Source organism: Atractosteus spatula, chromosome 2 (genome assembly GCF_055471065.1).
Source record: "Atractosteus spatula isolate fAtrSpa1 chromosome 2, fAtrSpa1.hap1, whole genome shotgun sequence".
Classification (NCBI taxonomy): domain Eukaryota; kingdom Metazoa; phylum Chordata; class Actinopteri; order Semionotiformes; family Lepisosteidae; genus Atractosteus; species Atractosteus spatula.
In genome coordinates, this window is record NC_142707.1 from 73,977,920 (window position 1) to 74,004,146 (window position 26,227).

At 35.4% G+C, this 26,227-nt stretch overlaps 3 protein-coding genes across 4 annotated transcripts; all 3 read right to left on the minus strand.

Moving 5' to 3' along the window:
- Positions 1 to 3,694: 3,694 nt before the first annotated feature.
- LOC148840267 (trace amine-associated receptor 4-like) lies at positions 3,695 to 4,696 on the minus strand. Its single transcript, XM_088937062.1, has one exon. The coding sequence runs from the start codon at positions 4,694 to 4,696 to the stop codon at positions 3,695 to 3,697; it is 1,002 nt and encodes a 333-aa protein (XP_088793188.1).
- Positions 4,697 to 12,059: 7,363 nt separating this feature from the next.
- LOC148840268 (trace amine-associated receptor 4-like) lies at positions 12,060 to 17,838 on the minus strand. Of its 2 annotated transcripts, XM_088907614.1 has the most exons (2): positions 17,824 to 17,838; positions 12,060 to 13,055 (listed from the first exon to the last, which is right to left on the minus strand). In XM_088907614.1, the coding sequence occupies exon 2, from the start codon at positions 13,053 to 13,055 to the stop codon at positions 12,060 to 12,062; it is 996 nt and encodes a 331-aa protein (XP_088763740.1). In that variant the 5' UTR covers positions 17,824 to 17,838. The 2 variants fall into 2 exon arrangements, with proteins under 2 accessions (XP_088763740.1, XP_088763732.1); XM_088907606.1 differs by lacking the exon at positions 17,824 to 17,838 and having other exon boundaries at positions 12,060 to 13,082.
- A 4,774-nt stretch (positions 17,839 to 22,612) lies between these two features.
- Positions 22,613 to 23,623, minus strand: LOC148840269 (trace amine-associated receptor 4-like). Its single transcript, XM_088906406.1, has one exon. The coding sequence runs from the start codon at positions 23,621 to 23,623 to the stop codon at positions 22,613 to 22,615; it is 1,011 nt and encodes a 336-aa protein (XP_088762532.1).
- Between the last annotated feature and the right edge of the window lie 2,604 nt (positions 23,624 to 26,227).

The following is a 26,227-nucleotide window of genomic DNA, read 5'->3' on the forward strand; positions in this document are numbered from 1 at the left end:
TAACACCTAGCTTTCTTAACTAGTAAGTACTGTACTTACTGGGTTTTGGAGGGGGGAGGGGTGTCTTTCGCTGGAAATCTCGCCCCCTTCTACTTTGAAAATACCTGTGAAACCGGTTTAATTCCATATTAAATTCCATATTAATTCCATATTTAATCACTTCTGCATAAGCTTTCTGGAGGAACAGTGGATGGGATGCGACTGTTTCTGGGAATACTGCAAATTCACAAGTGCCTGACTTGATGGAATTCACATTATCATATTTACATATCACCCCCCCCTCCTCTCTCTCTCTCGCTTGCCCTCCCCCCTGTGTATTGTCTCTTTAGGGAAAGCGAGAGAGAGTGTGCTGTCCTTTGACAAAACAAGGCTCGCCAGATAATGTGAATCGAAACCTGTTTTTCTAGCTTTTAAAGTCGAACGATGTGTAAGCAGGAACACATCATTATATCTTACATATGAAAAATACATAATATAGCTCCCAAACAAACGCAAACGTGTTTTTAATAAAATGCTTTTATTCACTCATAATCTGACAATTTCAGGAAGACTAAGGAAGGACTAAGGAAATTGTCATCTGTTGTTGAAGCTCTGTGAGCTCGGTGACTTTGAGACCACTTGTTATCCCAAGTTGTTTGAATTGCCACAATTCAAATAGAGAAAAAAGAGCTGACTGACAAGATTTAAGATGTGGCTGTCAATGTTGGATTAAAAAAAACACGTTGCCTGACGTTAGTTGCATTGCTTGAAAAATAATTTTATTTCGAGAGACTAGATAAGTAATTCAAGTGTTTTTTTTTAACTTCCTGAAAAACAAGTAATAATTTAACAATATGTGCAAACGTTTTATGATATGCCGCTGTTGTGAATGTCTGTGGAGTGTATCTTATTTGCCTATCCTGGCTGTGCTCTCGCTCGCCCTCCCCCCCCCCCTCTCCCAATTCAATTCAATTCAATTCAAGGTGCTTTATTAGCATGACAGATGGGTAAATCAGTGTTGGGCATTCACTTTGTAATCTGTGGTCTTTTTAACTGTTTTTACATCTACTGTATTGCTTTGAGATGCCACTTTTAAAGGTGATATATAAAATCAAGGCTTTAACTTGCTTTAACTCCGCAAGTCTGAGTTCTTGTGTCCGTCCTATCTGAACCCGAAAGTATTACAATATGTATCTTTATAGCAGGTGGTGTACAGCTTTTTAGTATAGATTACACTTTTCTAAAATGTATTTAAAAAATAAAAACGATTACAATCTAATCTTTCCATGTTTGATCCCAAGATCCCAAGAAAAATAAATCTAAATGGGGAGAAAGCTATGCTGAAAGTTTATTAAGATACTTAGACGAGAAAGATATCAATTTATGTTGCATTTGTCTGATTGTGAATCAAAAAACACATATATTTAAACACGCGTTTGCGATTTAAATCAAAAAGCGATTTAAATCAATATAAATGTTTATATTGTAACACATAGGTGACTATTCATTGTTATTAAAATGATTTAAATTCGATCATGTTGTGATATTTAGAAATATAAATTTGTTTGGTGCGAGTGAAGTTTCATTTCATCTCTGACCCAGGGAAACGTTTTATTTTTTCAAAGAAATGTTTGTTAAAAAAAAAGGTATGGCTCCGGCTGGATTCCGGCTTGTGTTGCGGTACATGAATATAATTATATCGTTATTAATTTCTTTAGATACGCGATTCCATATTATATTCCCTTTTAATCAAATTCTAAAAGTATGCTTGTTGACTCCGGTATCATGTTAGTTAAAGACTTCGATGCTTAAAATGTTTAGGGAGAAATGGAATACTGGTGTGTATTTTTTCTTTAAAGTACCGAGACCAGCCATATACTGTATGTTTATGTTCCAAAATTAATATCGTTTACGGCCTTCACACGCGTTACAGTATGCTCCTATTCTTTTTATGCTCAGCTACTAAGATTTCCCTTCAGTGGTAAAATTCCATATAAATATTCAATACTAAAACGGGCACAGTAAAGACATTTAAATCTTTCTATGACCGACCTATGGTCGGTCAACCAATCACGTACCGCGGTATTTTGTGTCATCGCGCGAGGTCGTAGCCAATTACCTCCGGTACGTGTCTGTGCCGCGCACTTTGAATGGCTGCATCTGTACTTTGTGAAAAGTCATAATGTTTTAACCTTTTCTGTGAATTCACTCATTATCAGCGTAAACATGAGCATACTTTTAGAATTTGTTTAATAGGGAATATAATATGGAATCACGTATCTAATTAATTGATAACGAGTTTTATTAGAATTAATAACGAGAATTATATTCATATACTGTAGCACAAGCAGTAGTATAAGACTTTCTATTGATACTTTACTTTTCCATTTTATACACAGCTTTTATGTGTATTGGTATTAATCGATGACTTTATCAAGCACCATACATAAGATTTTAAGTTTCTCCAGTGTGGGTTTGCCTAGAACACTGCTTTGTAGAAATGTAACTTGCATTGGACAAGGATCAACTGTCCTTACAATTTCAGGAAACAGAGTATGAAGAATACTAAGCAAACTTTTTAAAATATTCTGCTTAGAGTATGGAATACATATTATCACTTCAGTAAGTAAATCAAAGTTTGGAAAGCAGTGGCCAAGAAGGTTTAATAAAAAAACATAAAGAAAAAACAATCCAATATAAAATTATTAGAAACACAGCATCTGTTTAAATATATTTTTAGAAGAGAAAAACAGTTGAGACAGTTTTACATTGCTATTACTATAGCTAAAGAAATGTAATAAATTAATGTACAGTATGCAACCTGTACAATATAAAAACAGCAGTCATACATCAAAAAGCTTTCTGAGACAACATCATAAGGCATTATTATTAAATTATTTGTACATTATAATGTACAATGTTATCATGGTATGCTCAAATATGAAGTTTTAAATTATATTGTAAAATCAGTACAGAAATAGTAATTCCCAACCAACTGCTTCTAAACTTATAAAATAATAGTTCCAGTAGTGCAACAATATCATACATTGTTGTCACATATTCTATGTGTATATTTTGGATTTTATTCTAAATTACCCTGTTTAAATTCTTAATGTTTTGACTCATTTGGCAAGTTTTGCCGGCGAACACAGAGCCAGCAAAACCCAGTCATAAAGCAGTCTCTAAATTTACAGATTGCCCTGCATTTATGCTTTTGCTTTCTCACAATAAATTCTCACACCAATAATAGCTCACCTCTGCTTCTTTCCAGTAGAGACCACTCTAATCTTCTAACTGCTCCCCACAATGTCTTCACTCAAGTAAATAATAGTGAATTCTCTTCACAGAAGTTACCACATTTCATCATACTGCATGTCATCTAGTAGGGAGCTGCATCAGCATGCGTAGGGTGCAAAGGAACAAGTAGAGGTTTATTCCATGCTGAAAAGAGAAGATAAGAAACAACATTTCGGCTGTGGGGCCTTCTTCAGGTGACACCCGAAGATGGCCTCACAGTCGAAATGTTTCTGTGCTTCTCTTTTCAGCATGTCATGGACTATGTTTTTAACTATGCTAGCATTTGCTAGTCATTAGGGCACACGATAATTTCATATAGCATACTGTACTTTCAATAATTCAGAAAGACTAAAACACAATGTATTATGCACTTATTAACACTCTTTACATTTTAAACATTTAAACTATGAAAAAAAAATTATTGATGAAGATTTACTGATGAAGAACCAAAATGAAAGACATTCCCTGTTATAATTATTTGGAAGGCCTTCTGGAACCAGGGATAAAAAAATGCATAAATGATAGGATTGCAAGCAGAATTGAAGTAGCCCAACCATGTAAAGGTATCAAATATAATCACAGGTGTAGAAAAATCAATGAATGGTTCAATAACAGTAGTAATAGAAAATGGAAGGTAACAGAGCAAATATACTCCCATTACAACACCTAGTGTTTTTGCAGCTTTCCTTTCCCTGTTTTCCTGTTTTTTACTTATCTTACCATTCTGAGAAACCACTGCCACTGATATTTCTTTTATTACTTTTGCCTGCCTACTGGCAACAATTAAAATCTTCACATAAAGAGAAATCATCACTGCTGCTGGAAGAAAAAACACTAGTAATGGTGCCAGAATTGACAAATGTTTGTCAAATTGTATAATACAATTGCCCTTACAAGAATCTGAAATCTTGAATTCCTCAAGATGTGCTAAATTTCCTTTAAAGAATACCACTCCAAAACTAAACCCCAGTGAATAAAACCAGCCAATGCCAATGAAAATGGCTACAACAAACACAGTGATTATGCTTTTGTACCGTAAAGGAGCACATATAGCAAAATATCTATCAAAAGCAATGAAATTTAGATGCAAAATAGATGCTACTGAAATGGTCATGTCAAGACTTGAATGTATTTTACAAAACAAATCCCCGAAGTACCAGCAGGTTTCCACAGATCTTACCATGCTGTATGGCATTACAAGAGCGCCTAAAAGACAGTCAGCACATCCTAAAGACAGGATAAGAAAATTAGTTGGAGAATGAAGCTGTTTGAAGTGAGCAATAGAAAAAATGACAATCAAATTTCCACACACTGTAACTAAGATTGTTCCAAATATAAACATGTACATAGCACCTTTAAAAAATGCCAGCAGGTGTGCTTTGAGGCAAGATCCTTTGACATGCTGGAAACAGTACTGCATCTCCTCATTTGTAGAATTCATGATGAATCTCTCCAGTCCGTGATCTTCTTAAAATTCAATAAACACAAATTAAAGTCATAATTTACCTCTGTGTAATTAGAATTATAAAAATATATTTTCTTCTGCATTTTACTACCTTGTGTAGCATACAGTATATATTATATATTTAAAAATATTTGTATTTTTGTGTATAAACTACAGTGTAAAAGCCTAAAACATTTGGCAATGTTCAACTCTTTAAATGAAACTACACTGAATTCTTTATGCAGAAACATACTTTTTGTGAACCTCCACCAAACCTTTAAACATTTAATAAAGCTAAATCTGTATTTTGTAGTACAAAAATTATACTTTTATCTTTGTAGATATGCAGAGCAGAGAATATTAAATTATGTTAATATGAAGGAATACATCACAAGGAAACATCATATTTTACAGTATGTTAAATGTGAAGGACTTGTTTAAACACATAATCTTACAGTCATTTTAGGGAAAAAATGTCTGTAAAGTCTGAATCACTATTATTTTAATTTATCATTATTGTGCATTGTTTTTCATAATGCGTCCATCCTGACTAAGTACTGCTTCAAGACATGTAGAGTGGCACCAGGTGATTGTTTTTTTACCCTTGATTCACTTTGTGTACCCTATGATTTTTCTATTAATTTAATAGAGGATGGTTTTCAATATACAGTATTCTTCACTTAGTTGACTGAAAGTGTGTATACACTGTATGTACAATTTAAATATATTGAACATTGAAAGGCACAGTTTAAATAGTAGTTAAAACACATACAGTTAGAAATAGCCCAGATTTCCAAGTAAAAGGATTGCATCTTGATCTATCACTTTTACTCAAGTGTCTCATCAATTTCAACTCATCAAACATCTCAGCTTTTTTATTCAAAAGAGAAGCCATCAGCTGGGAGATGTAAAACATTAATCTAGAGATTATCTAGAGACTAATCTAGAGATGACAGTAAAAAAATAGTACAATATTTTTCCTTCCCCCTGCTCCCCATTACAAAGTTTAAACATGTATTTCATTTTAACTGTATCTAATAATAACATTTTCATAAATGTATACTCAAATATGCTGATGTGAACATTTATTTGTATTTTCCTTAAATCAAGCAATTGTTAAATGTTTTAAATTGTTACTGCAATATATCTAGTTTCAAAACTGTAAACAATTAAGGGTATCATTTACATTTTCAGTGGAGAATGTACATTTTTATTAAATGCATGTCTAGATCACAATTTAAATTTAACCTACCTTAACTTTTCCACCCTGAGTAATAAACATTAAAAATAACGATTATGTATTATATATTGGAGAAGTCTTGCAGACTTCACACACAAATTAGATGTATTTTAACAAAAAATGCAAGTGCTAATATCGCTTACAGTACTTGATTGTACTGTAGCTTAGATTTATTAACAGACTGTCTATCAAATATTTATTCCCTCGTCTCTGGTAACAACTCACCCGCAGTGATCCAAGTGTGAGTTGACAGGTTTTTATATACCTCCCCAAAGTAGATTTTTAACTTTCCTGTAAACAGAATTATACAGACAGTGATTATTTGTCTGAACTTGAATGCAAGACATGACAAGCTGTAAATATTTTACTAATAACATCTAATGGTTTCTGGGAATTGAATTTTCACGCTGAGCTTTCCCACACTTTTTTAGAAAAATAATAGTTTATTATTGAAAATAATAATAGAAAATAAAATAATATTACTAAGGCAAATTATCTTGTTTGATGTCAAGATTGAATTGTTTTGATTTGTTTTTGAATAAACAAATAAATTATCTATAGAGCTACAATTCATTGCTCTGCACTTTTGCTTTAAATTTTAAGCAGTTTCCATTATTGCAAAACAGGTGTAGTGACCTTTCACCCTTCCGAATGATTGGAATCGATCATATCAAGAAAGTCGTAGGTTTCTTCTGTTTGTAAAGAAGACATTCTCCAGACATTGATTAAAGAAGCTTTAGTCATTATGACAGTGATGTAAAACAGTTTACATTAAAAGTAACACATATTAACAAATAATAAAAGGATCATTATAAAAGGAAATTAATTAAAATATGTCGTGTGAAAATGTGCCTGCCTATACACTGTATGTTTGATTTGGATTTGACTTTACTTTTTACTTTATCAGGGGAGGTCAACATCTAGCTCTAGCAGTTCTTTAGCCTTCAACGCAAGGAATAATATAATAATAAAAACTTCATTTTATATAGTGCCTTTAAAAGTGGCTTCTCAAAGTGCTTTCAAGTAAGAAAAAAAGTACACAATGAGAGTAGACAGCAGAATTACACAATAACAATAGGGTTTTGTAATACAGTAAGAAAGAAAAGGGGCAGACACATTAACTTTTAAATAAAAGACCTTCTAAGGAAGAAGGTTTAAAGTCTTGATTTGAATTGTTTAGGGCAGATGACTTTCTGCTATCCTTAGGGATAGAATTCCAGGGGGGTGCAGCAGGAGAAGGCCCCGTCACTCATAGTATGTAGATAGGCTTGGGGGATAGGCAGGAGAACAGAATTTAACAAATGTTAAAGGTTGTGAGGTTGGGAGTAGGACAATAGTATGTCAGACAGGTACTGAGGTGCCAGGCCATGCAGGGACTTTTAGGTGCGCATGAGGTTTCATGTTGCCTTCAACACAAAACCTGATATTTTCTCTCCGTACAAGTTGCTGCTACTGTAGGTAGGATAATACGAAAACATAATATTAACTTTCATTCATATGCTGGCGACACTCAAATATACATTTTGTTTACACGTAACCCAACATGGACAAACTACTGAAATGGTGTTTTAAAAGAAGTTGAGGAAGAGGCCTAATTTCTAATCTCACTCACATCTGCTCTCCTGCACACAAAGAGCTCTAAAAAAATTATACTTCTTTTTCCCACCCCTCCCTCCAATAGCTGTTTCATTTCTCTTAAGCAGTGAGGGGACCTGTCAGTTTCACCCTCACAGACAGGTTGCTCTTCCCATAGCCAAATAAACGTGAATACATTTCGTCTCTATGTAGCATTAATTAAGATTTGACAGAACTACTGAACGACATCAATGTAACCATGTGGTAGTATGTGGTAGTTGCTAAACCATCACATTCTTCAATCAAATGAAAGTTTCATTAACATAATTTGGTACTGTCTACACATCCACTACATTGACCTAAAGAAAGTGAGAAAAAGATTAATTCTGCCAAATAACCTTTAATACATTTAAAGGCCAGAATAGAATTCTGCAAAGAGAAGAAATAACACTGAATGAAAAGAGTAGATCAATGAAAAAATGTTAAAGAAATGTGTTCCTTATGTGGTTATTGTGATGTTACAGGGGTGTGGCCATCACTTTTGTATGCAGAGCAGATGTCCACAGTGACTAACACAGCCATCAAAGCCTGTTGCGGAAACTTTTCACTATTTTCAGTGTAGTTTTTTTTTCTCTTTCATGTACTGTACTTCAAGAGAAGGACAGCTACATGGCCTCCTCGGCAGTGCAACTAAGGCAGAAGGAGTATTATTTTGTTTCCTCATGCTCACTCTGTCTGAGCTATCTCACTCTCATAATCCCCAAACTCTCAGATTATCAGCTCTCAGGTTCAGAGTCTCAAACCCCTGACACATCTCCATGCGTGTCATCTCAGATCTCGCATTGTTTCTCATTTAACACTTTTACAGCTTCTCTCTAATGGCTCAGTCCTTCCATGACTTCCTTTGAGGTCAACTCACATTACAGAGCCTTCCTCGTGGGCTGTTGGACTCAGTAAATCTCACACCTCTAGTTCTTGCTCTCACTAGCTCATCCTTTTAAGGAAATAGCAGTGGATGACCCTTAACTCGGTCATTCCAGTTTGGCTAGATCCACTCGATTGCTTTCTTTACTTTACTAATGGGCCAAGACAGAAACAACCAAGGCTACTAGTCATTTTGAGTCTTTCCTACAACTCGATGACTATGTTTAGAAGCTTCCCTGCTCTTATGCACCACACACAGGGAGTCCACTCAAGATCCCTCTTGGATTACTCCTGGAACTCCTTCTCTCACTCTAAGCTTCTCCTGCTCCTGACTTGTACACACTTGTCCACATAAGGTCTTCCATGCATTCATTGAGATTAATCCTAATCCTGCTACACCTGGAGACTTCCACTTTATGCTGTCTCTCTCTCTGAGTGATGACTGCTAACCATTTGCCGCCAGACAATCCTTGGACTTTGTGTGTGCCTCCAGTACTGATGTTTTCACCTTACAGTACTTCACTGTGCTGGATACTACACTGTCCACAATATCTCTGGCACCTCTACCTTGCACCATAGACTTACAAAACATAACTCATATTTCTCACAACAAGTCACTTCCAGTGCCCCCACCTCCCACCCCTGGCTGTGCACGTGCAGCCGGTGGTGCACCTCTCACTCATTTCCAACAGCTTTTGGCACATTTCTTTCAACCAAACCTCACCATCTTTTTCCTCTCACATTACAGCATCTGCCATGCCTTTCCCACATCCAGACCTCGCAATTTCACTCAACTCTTACACATGTATTAAGAAATAAGATAAGATCACTTTATTAACCATATACAATTTCTTGCATTAGGGATTTGTCTTTTCACATACCCCAACTTGCTCTCCATGAGACACACAGGCATGGAGAGAAGCTTGGGGTCAGAGCACAGGGTCACCTATTCATATGGTGCCCCTGGAGCAGGTGGAGTTAAGGGCCTTGCCCAATGGAGTAGGATTCCTCTGCAGGCCGCTGGATTTGAATCAGCAACCTTCCAGCCACAGGCACAGATCCTGAGCCACAGAGCCACCACTCTGCTCCACCGCTCATGGTGCAGCACCGCAGGTACTGCTGTTCCACAGATATAAACACCACAGACCTGCTCTCCTGCTCTCAAGCTTCAGCCTGGCCACTCTCACTGACGTGCATCAGCTTGCTACAGTATGTGGACACAAACAAAACTACACACAGGCACCTCCCTCACTTCACTCGACCAACTCTTCTACCAGTACGTGCCTGGTGAATTGCTGACAAAGGCAACATACAGTATAAATATGGGAGGTACTGTCTCACTCCTGGTCTGGTGTTTTCTGAATGCCCACAGCTGCTTCTTGTATTATAGTTCCTTCAGATGTGGTCATCTAGTAATGGCCCCTCTCTAAAGAGAAGCTCCACCCCCTGGTAGTCGTATTCTGGATGGCATTGCAGTATATATATTGTACACATTTATAGAAATTAAGATTGATTGCAGGATTTTGCCAGTTAATTGTTAGATTATCTTTGGTCACTTCATTGATTTTAACTATTTAAAAACTTTTTAATAACATTTGATTTCATTCCTCATTTAATTTTCATTCTATTGAGAACAATGTATTTTTTTTATTTTGTGATACAATACGTTTTATCATTCACTTCCTTATTAAATTCTAGATTTTTTGTAAATAAAATATACATAAAATAAAGTTTTGTAATATATTTATTATATTCATGCATTTAAATAATGGAAGTCTGACAGAAATGTTGTTCACGAACATAAAAATGTTTTCATCAAACAATAGTTTAAACTAGAGGTAGACTACATTAGTAAAAACAGATCTGTGCTTCAGTGTGAGCAACAATAAGTATCATGTGTTACTGTTAAGTCTGAAAGGTGGAGAACAGAAACACTTCAGTTCACAAAGCATTAAAGAGAAACAAACTCATACAGGTTTTTGCCAAAAAAGTGGAGGATTATTATTACTTTTATTGATTATAATTGTTACAAGTGAGGAAATCCATGTTCTCAATTAATATAAAATAACTAATACCCATTTATTATAATAAAAAATAAATTATAATTTATTAAAATAAAAACATTTTAATATTTTCTGGACAAGCTATTCGTTAGGAGGATATAACTTATTCTTATACTTAAATTACACTTTAAAGTTGTTCTGCAGTTTTTTAAGTTTTTAAATAACTTTTCCTCAATATAACATTTCAAAAGATTCCATGAATAATTTTCCCTAAAAGGTTATTGTAGGAATCAAAAGTAGTAATATAAAATAAAGTATGCCTAATTAACATAAAATATGTTTGTCCAGTTACCCTATTTACATATTTAATTAACATTGTCCAGTATGTGTTGTACATATACTGTAATATTATTATATTATAGAATATTACTGAACTTTATGCATGATTTCTTTCCATGCTCTTTTATGAGTTTGCACATAATTTACCATGAAAGTTAGATCAAATGTCTTGACAAATTAAACCTGGTCACTAGAACTTCAAAACAGCCAAGAAAATCTTTTGCTTCGTTACAGGCTCCTGTAAATAGAATGTCTTTATTCAGCACTGTGAAGTCATATATGGTCTTGTTTAGTCAGTATAGTCTTGTTTATCATATAGTATCATAGTATCATCTACTATGGTGATATTTGCTACTATGCATTTTGTAATAATCTTTACTGTCATGATTAAAATAGCGTGTAGCTTTGGGAAACAGTATGTGAACTACTGTAACTCAGCATGGAAACACTGTATGACTGTATTTATCTGAAAAGAGATTTATGGATGAAGAACCAAAATGAAAGACATTCCCTGTTATAATTATTTTGAATGCCTTCTGAAACCAAGGATAAAAAAATGCATAAATTATGGGATTGCATGTAGAATTGAAGTAGCCCAACCATATAAGAGTATCAAATATAACCACAGGCGGAGAAAAAATCAAGAACAAATCAGTAACAGTAGTAACAGAAAATGGCACATAACAGAGCAGATATATTCCCATTATAATACTCAGAGTTTTTACAGCTTTCCTCTCCCTGTTTGCTTTTATTTTGTTTTTATTGCCATTCTGAGAAACAACTGTCCCTGTTATTTCTTTTATTACTTTTGCCTGCCTACTGGCAACAATTAAAATCTTCACATAAAGAGAAATCATCACTACTGCTGGAAGAAAAAATACTAGTAATGGTACCAGAACTGCCCAATGTTTATCAAACTGTATAAAACATGAGCCCACACAAGAGTTGGAAATGATAAGCTCATCAGTGCTTGCTAACCTTCCTTTAAAGAATACCAATCCGAAACCAAACAGCAGGGAATAAAGCCAAACAATGCCAATAAAAATAAAAATAAAAAGTCATATATGGTCTTGTTTAGTCAGTATAGTCTTGTTTATCATATAGTATCATAGTATCATCTACTATGGTGATATTTGCTACTATGCATTTTGTAATAATCTTTACTGTCATGATTAAAATAGCGTGTAGCTTTGGGAAACAGTATGTGAACTACTGTAACTCAGCATGGAAACACTGTATGACATCATAGCATTTTGCATTAATATTTGTCTGTGAAGAGATTTATTGATGAAGAACCAACACAGAAAATCTTCCCTGTTACAATTATTTTAAAGGCTTTCTGAAACCAGGGATAAAAAAATCCATAAATCATGGGATTGCAGGCGGAGTTAAAGTAGCCTAACCACATGAGGGTATCAAATACAATTACAGGTGTAGAAAAATCAATGAAAGGATCAATAATAATAGTAATAAAAAATGGTAACCAACAGAGGAGGAAAACTCCCATTACGATACCTAATGTCTTTGCAGCTTTTTTTTCCCTTTTATCAGCTATGCTGCTTTTATCATCAACTGGAGCTGCTGCATTTATGACTCTGGCATGCCTTCTAGCAACAAAAAATATCTTTATGTAAAGCGATATCATCACTGTTCCTGGAATAATGAATGCTACTGATGCAGACAGCATCCCCCACTCTTTATTAAGAATTACAATACATGTGCCAACACAAGTGCTTGAAACAACAAACTCCTCAATGCCTGCTAAATTAACCTTGGAGAGCACCACCCCAAAACCAAATGCAAAAGAAAAAAGCCAGCTTATAACAATAAAAATAGTTATATTAAACATGGTCACTTTATTTCTATACCTTAGAGGATCACATATTGCAAAATATCGATCAGCAGCAATGAAACCAAGATGCAAAATAGATGCTATTGACATCATCATATCAAGACTGGAATGTATTGCACAAAATATTTCTCCAAAATACCAGCAGCTTTCTACAGATCTTATCATGCTGTAAGGCATAATAAGTGATCCTAGCAAGCAATCAACACATCCTAAAGAAAGGATAAGGAAATTAGATGGAGAATGAAGTTGTTTGAAATGTGAAATGGAAATAATCACCATAAAATTTCCACATACTGCCACAAATATTGTTCCAGCCATAAACACGTACATAGCAACTTTAATAACTGCAAGCCTGCGTACTTTTGGACATGATCCTTTCAGGTGTTGAAAACAGTACTGCATCTCTTCAATGACTTCTGTTGAATTCATGTTGAAACTCCCCAATACGTGATGTGCTTGAAGTTAGTTAGTTCCTTGAACACACACAAACAAGATGTATTTAAAATAATTTAAATTTAAATGCCCCAGGTTCACATAACATTTTATTGGTTGCGCTGAGATAATCCAGTGTTGTAACTTTTCACAAACACACACAAAAACACTTAATACAATTCTTATAAATAATATAATAATTATTATTGCATCAGATAAAATGAATATTATCTATTTATTATGGTTGAAACAATACAATGATAAAGTAAGTAGCAGAAGAACTTGAAGATTTAAGACAAGTATCTCATGACCAGTAGTTTATAGCTACACACAGGAAAGTTAGGAGGAAATTTTCAAGAGGTCATACAGAAGCTTTTATGACAAAGTTCGAGACTTTGGATGAAGCTAAATCAAATATTTGCAGCAGCTAAGAAAGAATACATTCAAGAAAGAATAAAATAAATAGCAACAGGTTACTGTAGGTAGGTAATGAATTGCACTAATGTTCTGGTAAATGTATGCATTTCACCGTATAATCGATGTATCTAAAATGACTTAATAGTCTGTATGCTTATGTTTTAACTTTTATTTTCTGTCTGCTTGCACTCTGTTCTTAATGATGCCTGTAATATTGTTTATGATTGACATTGGAATATTGTTCCAAATGTCCTCAAAATCATGTCCTATTAGTTCCTGTTTCTAATTCCATGCAATTAGAGATTCAAAATTCCATTGTTTTCTTTGCTTCTTGTTCTTCTTTATTATTCCATATTTATTGCGAATTTATTTTCTGCTTTTACTAATAAACTTTGAACATGACCAATTATTTTCTTTACTGTATAGATTTGCTGATATATTTAAAGTTGAGCTAGTAATTATTATCCGTAAAAAAATATATATTTGTCATTACCAGCAAATTAATGAAATACAAAAGAAATGTGACAACACAAATCTAACTTTAAATCCATTTTACATGAAATATAATAAAAGCTATTATTATATTTGGGGTAGCTATTTCTTTCTGTAAAGTATATTCATAGCTCTGCTTATAATATTTTAGTCATGGTATTTCAGTATTACATAGAAACCTGAAAATATTCATGTATACAGTACCTAATTAAAGAACATAATCCTCAGAACATTTTATGCCAGTTTAAATCTTAGATTTTCTACTCTGTAGTTTACATTTTATTTCCTTCAGAATAAAATTGTCTGTTGTAATACAGTATACATGTATAGTTTAACCTACCTTGTTGCCACCCTTATACTAAAATAATAAAAAATAAAACTTATATTCTATATCACAAGTTCTCTTATAGACTTCACAGTTTAAACTAGATATACATCATTATACCAGATGTTCATACTGTATGTTGCATACAGTGTTTGTATGCAGCTTGGATTTATTAAGATGGGATTTGACAATCAAACATTTATTCCCTAATCTCTGGTAATAGGTTACACCCACAGTGATATGAAGTGTGAAGTATTTGACAGGTGTTTGCTTCATGCCTCCCAAAAGCCACATCTTTCCCAATCTCTTTACTATAGGACAGTAGTAGGGAACAGTAGTTTATTGCCATATGTACACATACATTGGAATTCCTAATCACGCTGATCTCTCAGGACATACACAGTACAACAGACAACACTACACAATGTAGACAACAGGAACAATAAATATATTGTGGTAAAATAAATAAATATGTAGTAGACTGAGAGAGAAAAAAGACTATGGTAGACTATGTTAAAACGTTGTGGAACAATAAATATGTACAGGTAGTAGTGAGACAAAAAAATCATGGTAGGCCATGCAAAAAGTGCACAGTATAGATGTGTATTGAGGGACAGCAGTTAACTGTTGAGGATGTGTACTGCAGTGGGATAGAAGCTGGTCTTGAGTCTAGTGGTCCTTTCTTTAACAGTGCGGTACCACTTGCTAGAGGATAGGGAGGAGAACAGTTTGCTGGTTGGGATGGATTGGGCTTTATTGAGACAGTGGATGGTGTAGATCTCACTGATTGATGGTAAATCACATCCTATGATCCCCTGTGCCGTAACCACAACCCTTTCTAGTGCATCTCTGTCACCCATGGTAGTACTGCTGTACCACACAGTGATGCCACTAGTGAGGACACTTTTTATGGTGCTGCGGTAAAAAGTTAATAAGTAGCTGCTTCCCCAAACTGCATTTCTTTAAGCACTGCAGAAAGTGCAAGTGCTGTTGTGCCTTTTTCAGACAGGCTACAGTGTTGTGAGTCCAAGCCAAATTGCTGGAGATCTGCAGGCCAAGGAACCTGAAGCAGCTGACAGTTTCCACTGCTGTGCCATTGATTCTAATTGGGGCAAGACTCTCTCTTGGTCTCCTGAAGTCCTCAATGAGTTCTTTTGCCTTGTTGACCAGATTGTTGTCAAGGCACCATCTTGTAAGATGCTCCACCTCACTCCTGTATGTGGACTCGTTGTTGTTGATCAGCCCAATAATAGTGGTGTCATCTACATTTTAATGATGTGGTTACTGCTGTAGGTGGCAAGGAGTATAGCCTAGAACTGAGACAGCAGCCTTGTGGGGCTCCAGTGTTTAGGATTGCTATAGAGATATTGTTGCCAATTTTTACCTCCTGAGGTCTGTCCTTCAGGAAATCCAGTATCCAGTTGCAGATAGAGTTGCATAAGCCCAGATTCCTGAGTTTTGGGACCATATAATGTATAGGAAAGAAAGATATCATACACCTATTGTTTGACTTCAGTTGCAATACACTTCATGGTGCTTTAAGATGTAAAATGAAATATAATACTTTGTATTCCATTCAATTTATTTATTAACTGATACTTTTACAAAGAAAAAAACAGTGCCCTTTATTTTCGTAACCTTTAAGTTGCCATGTTTTTGCAAGAGAGCTGCAGTTATGTTAAAACTCTTGGCACATTGTATTGATCATGCTAAAAAAAAAATGTGTCTTGTTTTTTAATCAATGTAATCTAATATGCAAATGAAAATGTATATCAGATAATGCTGGATAATCTCAGAAATTTACAGTAAACGATAAGAACTTACAGGCATAATTTAAATATTGTATAGTTTAATATTCATTATAAAAGGACTGGTTAAAATTAACATGCTTTCACTTTATGTGAGATATTTTTTTTGTTTTGATTTTTGCTGTTGAACAGTTATTGAGTTATAAATCACACTTTAGCTATCATTTCATACAGTAAAGTTAGTTATCACATTTGTTTTTCAGCTTTCACAATTAATAGGAGGAGAGAACACTTTAAGTGTCACATATCAGCCACATATCACAGTAGTCCTTATACACAGTCAGTCATTTTATTTACATGACATGGGGATTATACTGCAAGCACAGTGTGAGTTTGGAATTGTGTTAATGAAATAGATTTTACCAGAAAATTTTGTATTAAAGAATACAATCAGGCATGTGTCTGGACACAATTGTCACGGATGTTGGAAAGGACGAACCGTGGAATGACAGGAGAGCGAAAAGACCCTATGCGTAGCTGCAAGACCGGGCTCAGCTGTTCAGGAAATGCCGTATAGAAACCTATGCCCTCAGGTAGCGGACGTGGGGTGACCTGGTGCTAGGCAGGTTTCAGGACATCCGAACGTCAGTGCTGAGTGAAGGCAAATGAAAGACCCAGAAATATATAGCCCCAGAGAAAGAGAAACACCGGAAGGACAGCAAAGCACCGGAAACAACAGACAAGACAGAGAAGGAGCGCCCTCTGGCTGCAGAGGGCGTGACAGTACCCCCCCCCCCTTAATGGGCGGCTCCTGACGCCCATACAAATAAATGAGCTGCACAGCACTGGGGGGAGGAAAAATTTAACTGAAATGAAACCTCTGGGAGTCCACAGCTGAGAGCTGCCCCCTCCTCCAGGGTATAAACCTTTATTGGGTAGAGAAAGGGGGGGTCGAGTAGAGCTCCGGAGACTTAAAACAAAAAGACAAGTACACAAGCACAAACCACAACAAACAAAAACCTGGGAGACCAGGGTGACAAACAACAAAACACAGATAGGTACAAAAGTTCCGAGACACAGGGGTCAGGGGGACCAAATAGAAGGGGAAACCAGGAAGTGGAAAATCAAAACGCCAGGCAAAAACAAGAATAAAAACAAAAAACCCAGGGAAAAATACCGCAGACTAGGCAATAGGCACGTTCACATTCTAACACTGATATTGGAGTGGGCAACCCGAGGAAAGCCAGACCGTATTCCGCTCACAGGCATGGATGTCCGGAGAGATATCCAGCGAAGAGAATGGAGGAACGGCAAAAAGCTCACCAAACTAACGCTGATATCGGAGTGGACAACCTGAGGAAAGCCAGGCACAGGACCCGCTCACAGACATGGATGACCGGAGTGATATCCAGCGATTAGAAAGGGAGAGGAAAAAAGCTCAGCATTCTATCACTGATATCGGAGTGATCTACCCGAGGAAAGCCAGGTACAGGACCCGCTCACAGACGCGGAAGACCGGAGTGATATCCAGCAATAAGGATGGGAGAGCCAGCTCAGCATTCAATCACGGATGCCAGGAGAGACAACCTGAGGAAAGCCAGGTATTCAGGATTGTATGTCAGAATGGCATGACTCAGACTGACCTGCTCACAGACAAGGAAGTCAGGAGAAGCATCCCACGATTAGAATAGAAGAACTGGAAAAGAAAAGCCCAGAGAAAAAGAAAAAAAGCTGCGGAAAAAACAAAAGATGCCGCTTGCGGGGTCGAAAATGGCTCAGCATTCTGTCACGCATGTCGGAAAGGACAGAGGACGTCACAACAATAGTGCAAGTGCCTGGTTTTACAATCCATGAACAAGGCATCTTTTCTTGTATGTGCTGTATGTTTGTATGTAGTTTCAGTTTGCAATGAATGGGCTTCTGTCAAAGCGTTTTTCAGGACCCTATGCAGACGGCAGAATCCAGAAGGGAGTGAAACTAACATGGGGAAAAAGACTAGTATCAGGGCTGGAAGAAGAACAGGGGGGCGTGTCGATGGTGCGCTGGTGCTAGGGGGGGTGGGGGGTGGGGCGTGGCCAAGGCAAACAAGTCCAAAGGCAGTCCGTAGGGTAATCTAGAGTGAGCAAAAGTCCAAAGCCGGGTAATCCATCCATGACAGACAAGGCAGGAGTTAAAAACCGGAGAGGGATCCGGCGAAGGGTTGGGGGAATAAAAGGGGTAACAGGGCCAGGCACTCCAAGCCCTGGATCCAGATGGTCAGGACGCCGCTGCGAAGCCTATGCCCTTCAAGCCTCTCCTGGACTCGCTGGTAGGCGGGCTTCTGGGCGTTCATCATCCAAAGCTGAGCCTGGAATGGTAGGGCTTTTGTAGGGAGGGGTTGGAACAGGAGGCAGGTGCAAAGAATCGAGACAAACAAGAAAGAGCTGGAGCGCCCTTAAGAGGAGGGGCTTACGATTGTGACAGCTTCCTTGGGACAGGACAAAAAAAAATCCTAAATATTTTAAATAAAGCCTCCTCTATGCCTTAAAAACTCTCAATTAAAAAGCCAACTACAATGACTTAAATTAAGTAATGCCAGGCTACTAAACACTTTGGGACACTATAAGGATGCCAACTGGCTAACTGCATTTTCCTCTACATAAAACCAGTTGTGATATACTGTCATGTTCCAAGTCTTATGCACCTTAGGGCTATTAAGGATACATATATAGGATTATATATGGATTACTGCATAGCCAAGTGATAATTCAAATACATACAAAGGTAAGATGTGAAGATAAAGCAAGCCACATACTGTATGCTAAACCTCTGCCCTTCCTTGAAAATGAGGTATACAGTAAATAGGATAAAACCTTATAAAAAATGCTCTAGTAATTTAATCAGAAGAGGTGAATGGCCATGCTAAGAGATCAATTCTTATGCTAAGAAGGTCAGGCTATTTCTGTAGTTTAAATGACAAAGTCAACTAAACCATGGGTTGGTGCATTTACAGGCCTGACAGACTTCAAGTGTGTTGAGCCTTGTCCTTAAAGTAAAGAATTTTACCAGGTAATAGACTGAGTTCTTAAGAGATGCAATTTAAATTTAAAAAAAGGTTAATCAGTTTTAAGAACAGATTTGTCCTGTTTATGACTTTCATTATGTTTGAATGGCCTTACCTTTCTGTTACTGCATTTGTGTTTTATTTGGACGCTATCAGTTTTGTCAGTGAGAGGCTATAGTGAGAAGTTATAATTCTGTGAAAAGCTGAGCCAAGGTACTATTACTTTTCTTAAAACATAATACAAGTTCATTCATCCATTTTCTAACTGCTTCATCTTGTAATGCAATGTGTGCAAGGTAGGATACACTGTGGACAGGACACTAGTCCATCACAGGGCACACAGAGACACAAACACACACTCACACTCACTCTAGGGCCAGTTTTTGCCAGAAGCTACGTAACCATGTATTCCTAATTTTGCAGAAATATTATATACAAGGCCAGAGTTTTTTAAAGAAGTGAGGAGGGATCGATTCCCCCAAATCTTTTACCTCAATGTAGGGATGATGGTGCTGGGAGGTGATAAACTATACAATTCAGAACATGTTGGATGCCTTTTCTTCTCTTTTGTAAAAAGTGCTCTTGTCTGTGTTCTCTTTTGTGGCTCTCAAAATATTTGCCCTAGTGTTCTGCACTGTTTGCTTTTGCTTTTATTGTCTTCTATAGGTTCCACACAAATAATTGTTCAGTGACAGTATGATGATCTTAATATACTGTATAATCAATTGGCATGTAGAGTATTATTATAATGTGAAACCAGAAAATACAAGAAGACCTACAACAGGGCAGTCATGTGCATACAACACACTGCCTTATTGAGAAATCGAAGTTTACTCATTCAGTTCATTCATCAGTTTGCTGAATTGTACTGTATATTATTTCATACAGTACTGTATAATATTACAATAATAATATATATTATAATACAAAGTGATTATTTGTAGTGAGCCACTACAAGTATAATTACGTTTGCTATTTACTGTAGATGGTATCACTGAGATATGTTGCTGCTGTGCAAAGACATTGACAACTTAACTTTGATGTTTGTTATATACTGTGGTAGGTCATTGGCCAAAAGTCTAACACAAACATTGGCAGGGTGTAATGGTATGTGTTGTTTTTTTTGTGGGGAGGACTAAGGACTATTTAGTTTAGGTCATACACGGTGTTTTCAGTACTGACATTGGTATTTGCCTGTGTGAGTCTATACCAACCTTGATTACCAACAAGTAAACAAAGGTAACGTTTCTTACTTTATGTCATTCATAGAATGAAAAGAGAGTTGAACATTCCTAGCAGTCACTGGCTTCTTTAAAAGTTTAATTAGAAGACTCAAACAAAATTCTTGAATTAAAGTAAATTATTAAACAGATGTCACAGGACTTAATAATACATAGAAAAAAATAAACTTGCCAATAGATTTCTGGACGCGATTTTATGCAGGAAACTGTCCACTAATTACAAGTTTACTTTTACAGCCTAAATATTAGATTTGATGGGCATTGACAGAAAGAAAAAAACATTCTGTTGTTCTTATTTTAATTAAATGCTGACATGGGAAAGTGCTTTGTCTTTAGATTTATGGAAACAAGCAAACACTACTTCCTGCTAGAAAAGTTTGATTTTTCATTGTCCACATTACACAGCTGGTCACTTGCAAAAGTACTTAAAATAACAAATATTATGGAGCCTCTCAAGTGATTTAACCAGTGAATGCATCTGTGCGGACAACAAATCTAACTCTAGGGAATGATTTGCCAGTCATGACAAGGACTGCTCAGGTAAAAGCATACCACTGACTGGCTGAGCAAATCAGTCAGGTTATCCTTGGTATACCCATCAACAGCATAATGTACAGTATGGCTTACCCAGGACCTGTGGGTTTTAGGTGTTAGTGATGAGCACTGCATACTGTATATCCTCACCTACATCCTCACCTACTGTAGATGCTCATGTTGGTGCAAAATAAGTGAATAAGAAGGAAGGGAACTGACAGCACATGTAACACATGTTGATTAGAAATGGTCATTTCCAATTTGGAGTGGTAAAAAAATATTGCTTTAATACTAAAAACAATAAATTACATTACGTGACACTGAGTACTGCTGGTGGTATGACCAGGCTAGACCTGTACTTTACATTTCTTACATTTACATTAACCCCACAAAAGTGTAAAAGTAAAAATCTTATTGGTTACACTTAAACATCTTTGAAATCCACAGGTGAGTCTCAGTACTTTAAATACACTCATTTCAAGTACAGAACCACAAGAAAATAATCAAGTCGCTTCATGAACTGATGTGAAGAATATTATTTCAACTGACAGACTGTGGGCTGTTATTAAGTATCTTCTTGATTGTCAGAATTTTCCAGAGTTGTTGTTTTTTTATCGTACTATATATTGTTATATACAGTAGGAAACAATTACATTTTAAAAATTGGAATTCCCAGCTGTACAGTTATGACTGACTTCTCCCTGAAGACTATGTGAAAGAAAAATCCTATCTTTAAAGCAAAGGAACTGGGCACTTCGTCTAGCCACTATTTGGTACTGTACATATTTATGAATTCATAAGCTGTATATCTTTAGACCACACAGTGTTCAACACACTTTTGAGATTTAGACACATACTGTAAATTAGTCTAAAAAAAATGTGTTCCTTACCAATTTTAGAATCCAAGTATTTGATTAATACAGTATATTGGTCAATTTATTGATTTACTATGATAATCAGACATATTGTTAAAATAAAAAGCATTTTAACTTATTATTTGAGAATTTAACTGTCTCTCATTGACATAGAATTTAGACATAATTTAGACTCCTTCAGCTGGCAATTAACTGAGTAAAAGCTGATTGAGTTTTGCCTGAGTTTATCAAATTCAATGTCTATTGCATTATTATCTATCATTATGTATCCTTATTTTGTAACTTTCATTTTGTGATTTTTATGCCCAACCCTCCCACCCTGGTGAGCTCGTAGAAAAGACATTTCATTGCCAACAACTACTGCTGCATGCTGTATTGTTGTGCATTTGATAAATAAACTTTGATTGATTAATTGATTTAAAATATTAATTAATGTTTCCCATACATGATAATGGCACACTTTGGTGAACACACCTGAGTAACCCAGTTGAACTGTTAACAAAAGGTTAATAGAGCTAAGTATAGCAAATATCGCTACCTGAGCCAGAATATACAGTATAGGGAACTTGATAAATAATTTAGGTTAATTTTTCTTCAAAATGTGAAGACACAATGTAGCAAAACCACAAAAGAATGTACTGTTTTTCTTAATTGGCAAAACATTTTTACATGAAAATATAAATCCACACAATTTACCTTTATAAGATTTTTATAGTATGGTTAAGAGTTTTGTGAAGCTAACATAACCAACACCAACTCTTCAGAAATAACTAAAACAAACATTTTGAAATGATTTTAAAAAAGCTTGCAAAAACTGCACTAGTGTGCTATGGGCCACCCTGGTATTATATATTAATGCTTGTCTGTAAAGAGATGTGTTGATGAAGAGTTATAACAAAAGACCTTCCCTGTTATAATTATTTTGAATGCTTTTTGAAACCAGGGGTAAAAAAATCCATAAATTACAGGATTGCATGTAGAATTAAAGTAGCCAAACCATACAAGAGCATCAAAAAGAATGACAGGAGTTGAAAAACCAATGAAAGGATCAATAATCGTAGCCATAAAAAATGGCAACCAGCAAATGAGGAAAACACCCATTACAATACCCAATGTTTTTGCAGCCTTCCTTTCCCTGTTTTCTGCTATCTTTCGTTTATGATTATTATGAGCACCTATTTTCCCTGATGTATCATTTAGCACTCTCACATGCCTACTAGCAACCATAAAAATTTTCACATAAAGAGAAATCATCACTGTTCCAGGTATTAAAAATGCTAGTAATGCCGCCAGCACTCCCCAGTGTTTGTTAAAAATTAAGAAACATGTACCCACACAAGAGTTTAAAATGACAAATTCCTCAATGCCTGTTAAATTTACTTTAGAAAACACCACTCCAAAGCCAAACCCCAGTGAATAAATCCAACTGATGCCAATAAAAATGGCTACAACGAATGTGGTGATCTTGCTTCTATAAAGTAAAGGATCACATATGGCGACATATCTATCAACAGCAATGAAAGTCAAATGCAAAATAGATGCTACGGAAATTGTCATGTCAAGACTTGAATGGATTTTACAAAACAAATCCCCAAAGTACCAGCAGGTTTCCACAGATCTTACCATGCTGTATGGCATTACAAGAGCTCCTAAAAGACAGTCAGCACATCCTAACGATAGAGTAAGAAAATTAGTTGGAGAATGAAGCTGTTTGAAGTGAGCAATTGAAATAATGACCATTAAATTTCCACTCACGGTAGCTAACATTGTTCCAACCATAAATATGTACATAGCAACTTTAATAACTGCTGTCCTATGTGCTTTGGGACAAGATCCTTCTAGATACTGAAAACAATACTGCATTTCTTCAAACTCCGCTGTAGAATTCATGATGAAGTTGTCCAGCAAGTGGTGTTGCTAAAACAGAAGATAAGACATTGCTTACATTTCGCTTAAAATGTCATTTCCTAGCATTTTAGGTGCATGGGATATATTTGGAACATACAGAAGTGACATACATTTTAAGCTGTACTTAAATAAAATATACAATATATTTCAGACTAAATTAAAATATTTCTGTTCACTGTGTACAATACTATATATAAGCTCAAATGTTACCAATTTGTCAAACATATATTCATAATTCTACCTACCTTTTTGCAACACTATCCTAAGAAATCTATCTTTTTTATTTTTATAGATTATATAATTTTAATACATTGAAAACACGAATCAATATGGTTGATATACAAGAATGCGTGCCATGCGTTTATTAATGTTTTTGACTCAAATATTTATCTCAAAACCTTGAGTAACAGGTTACACCCACATCGATTTGAAGTGTGAATGACTTGAATGGTGTGACCTCGTGATTTCCCACAGGTCACTTTTTCATCCATAATTATAAATGTTCCTTTGTTTCAGAAACTGTAAGGTATTCTGTTGACAGATTTTGATTGCATTAGTTTAGGCACAAAATTATAATGTCATCATATGTTTAATATTAACCGAGACAATCTGGTTAAAGAACAATGCTAAAGGTCTATTTATTCAAATCGTAGTTCAAGATATAGATGTCTTATTAGTTGATTACAGATGAGGTTTAAATTGTTTTGACATATTCTGGCTGTGTGCACCACATAAATGATGGAAAGACATATTGTCTCTTCTTCTTTATTGTGACCTTTCAGAAGTCTGTGTTTCTATGAGAGGATGCTGGAAATCTCATATGCTGTAGCACTATATTGGTCAATTCAAGAGCTGTGCGGCTTTCACCTGTTTTTACAAAGTTTTTACATCCATGTGCGGCTTTCACCTGTTTTTACATCCATTAGATGGTGCTGGTTAATCTCTAGACACTCCTACACAAGTAAAAAAGTAAATAGTCACTGCCAGAATGATGTTACTTTTAAAACAGTAGTTTATGGCCTAATTTGATTTATGATAAAGGGAAAATGGAAACATAATCAGTCTTCAACTAACATAAAGAATTATTGGCTTTCCTTATGTATGTTTAAGTAAACCAAACTATATATTTACATGTTCTAATGTAACACGGAATAATATTCATGATTATAAAATTAAGTCATTTAGAAACATGTAACCTTGTTAACTTTATATATAGATTAATATAAAACTCATATTAACTGTAAACATACATATGCCATGCATCCCTAAAAAGCTTTATTGATTATTTTGCTTACATTCCCTAAGACTTTTGTTTTTATTTTTCAGAATTTGATAATAAATTACAGAATTACAATACAAATAATTATAATTAATCTAGTGAACAAGCTTTTATTATTATTCTAAACAACTAAAAAAACGTATCAAAAGCCTCAGTTATCAAGTGCATCACTGTACGTCATAATCTTATTAACAACACTTTTTCAAAACTAAAAAAGTCCAGAGCTCCAACCATTGCAACCCATTGTGACTGAGTTCTCTGATCAACCATAAGTCATCCATTTTGTTTTAAGCTTTCTCAGAGCACACTGGAGTGATACTGTAATATGCTGTATATATATATAAATAAAATATTATATATTTATATATAAATATATGTATGGTTATATATAAATAATGTTTGTTAAATAGTAGGTAAACTAGTGTCTGCTTTTATGGCAGGTATACTGTAATCGACAAAGCATAGGGAAATGCAGAGCTTCAGAAGTCAGTGTTCTGTCTTTCATGATGCCACAAGTGTTTTCATATGTATCACGTATGTTAATGGTACACCAGACTATCCATATTAATTATTTTTTATCAAGTACTGTATGTCAAAGCAAAATACAAAATAGAAACACATTCCTAATTTCTTTATACATTAATGACCTGGATTGCTAGCCTGTTGGTAAGGGCATCCATTGGTGATCATCATCTCAGCTACTCCACCCAGCTTTGCCTTAATTCTTCATCAGTTTTTCATCTCTTAGTGTCATGGTGCTCTGGTTAATCTGTGGACTTGATGTCTCAAACCTAATCTGCTGGGTGAGGTCAATCTCAATCATTTCTTTGCAATTTCAATCATAAAATGCGTACTTGTATCTCTTGACAAATTCTAAATTGACTTTTAGTAATACAGAACTAAATCAATACTGTATCAACACTGTGGGACTGGAGGTCCAGACACCCAATCTTCTAACTCATAGTGTTCCAAATAGGGGGGTTACAAAAATTGCAAGTATCAGAAAATTGACTGAGCGCATTAATCAATAAGTAAAATGAATAACTTTGTAAGGATTTTGCCAAGAATATCCCTGAGCAGTTGGTATAGTTAGAGGGATGTGAAGTCTTTGATCTCTGGCACAATTATAGTGAAAAGAGTAATAATTTAGATTTACACTTGGTTAAACAAATATTTATTAAAAATGACTATACAAACTAAACTACACATAACATAAACATACAACATGCATGTTACCCCATGCACAAATTTACAATGTACATCCCAGAGGCCTAATGTTC

Excerpts from the sequence above, each read along its gene's own strand:
- LOC148840267 (XM_088937062.1), bottom strand. The coding sequence starts at position 4,696 with ATGCAGTACTGTTTCCAGCATGTCAAAGGATCTTGCCTCAAAGCACAC.
- LOC148840268 (XM_088907606.1), bottom strand. The coding sequence starts at position 13,082 with ATGAATTCAACAGAAGTCATTGAAGAGATGCAGTACTGTTTTCAACAC.
- LOC148840269 (XM_088906406.1), bottom strand. The coding sequence starts at position 23,623 with ATGCAGTATTGTTTTCAGTATCTAGAAGGATCTTGTCCCAAAGCACAT.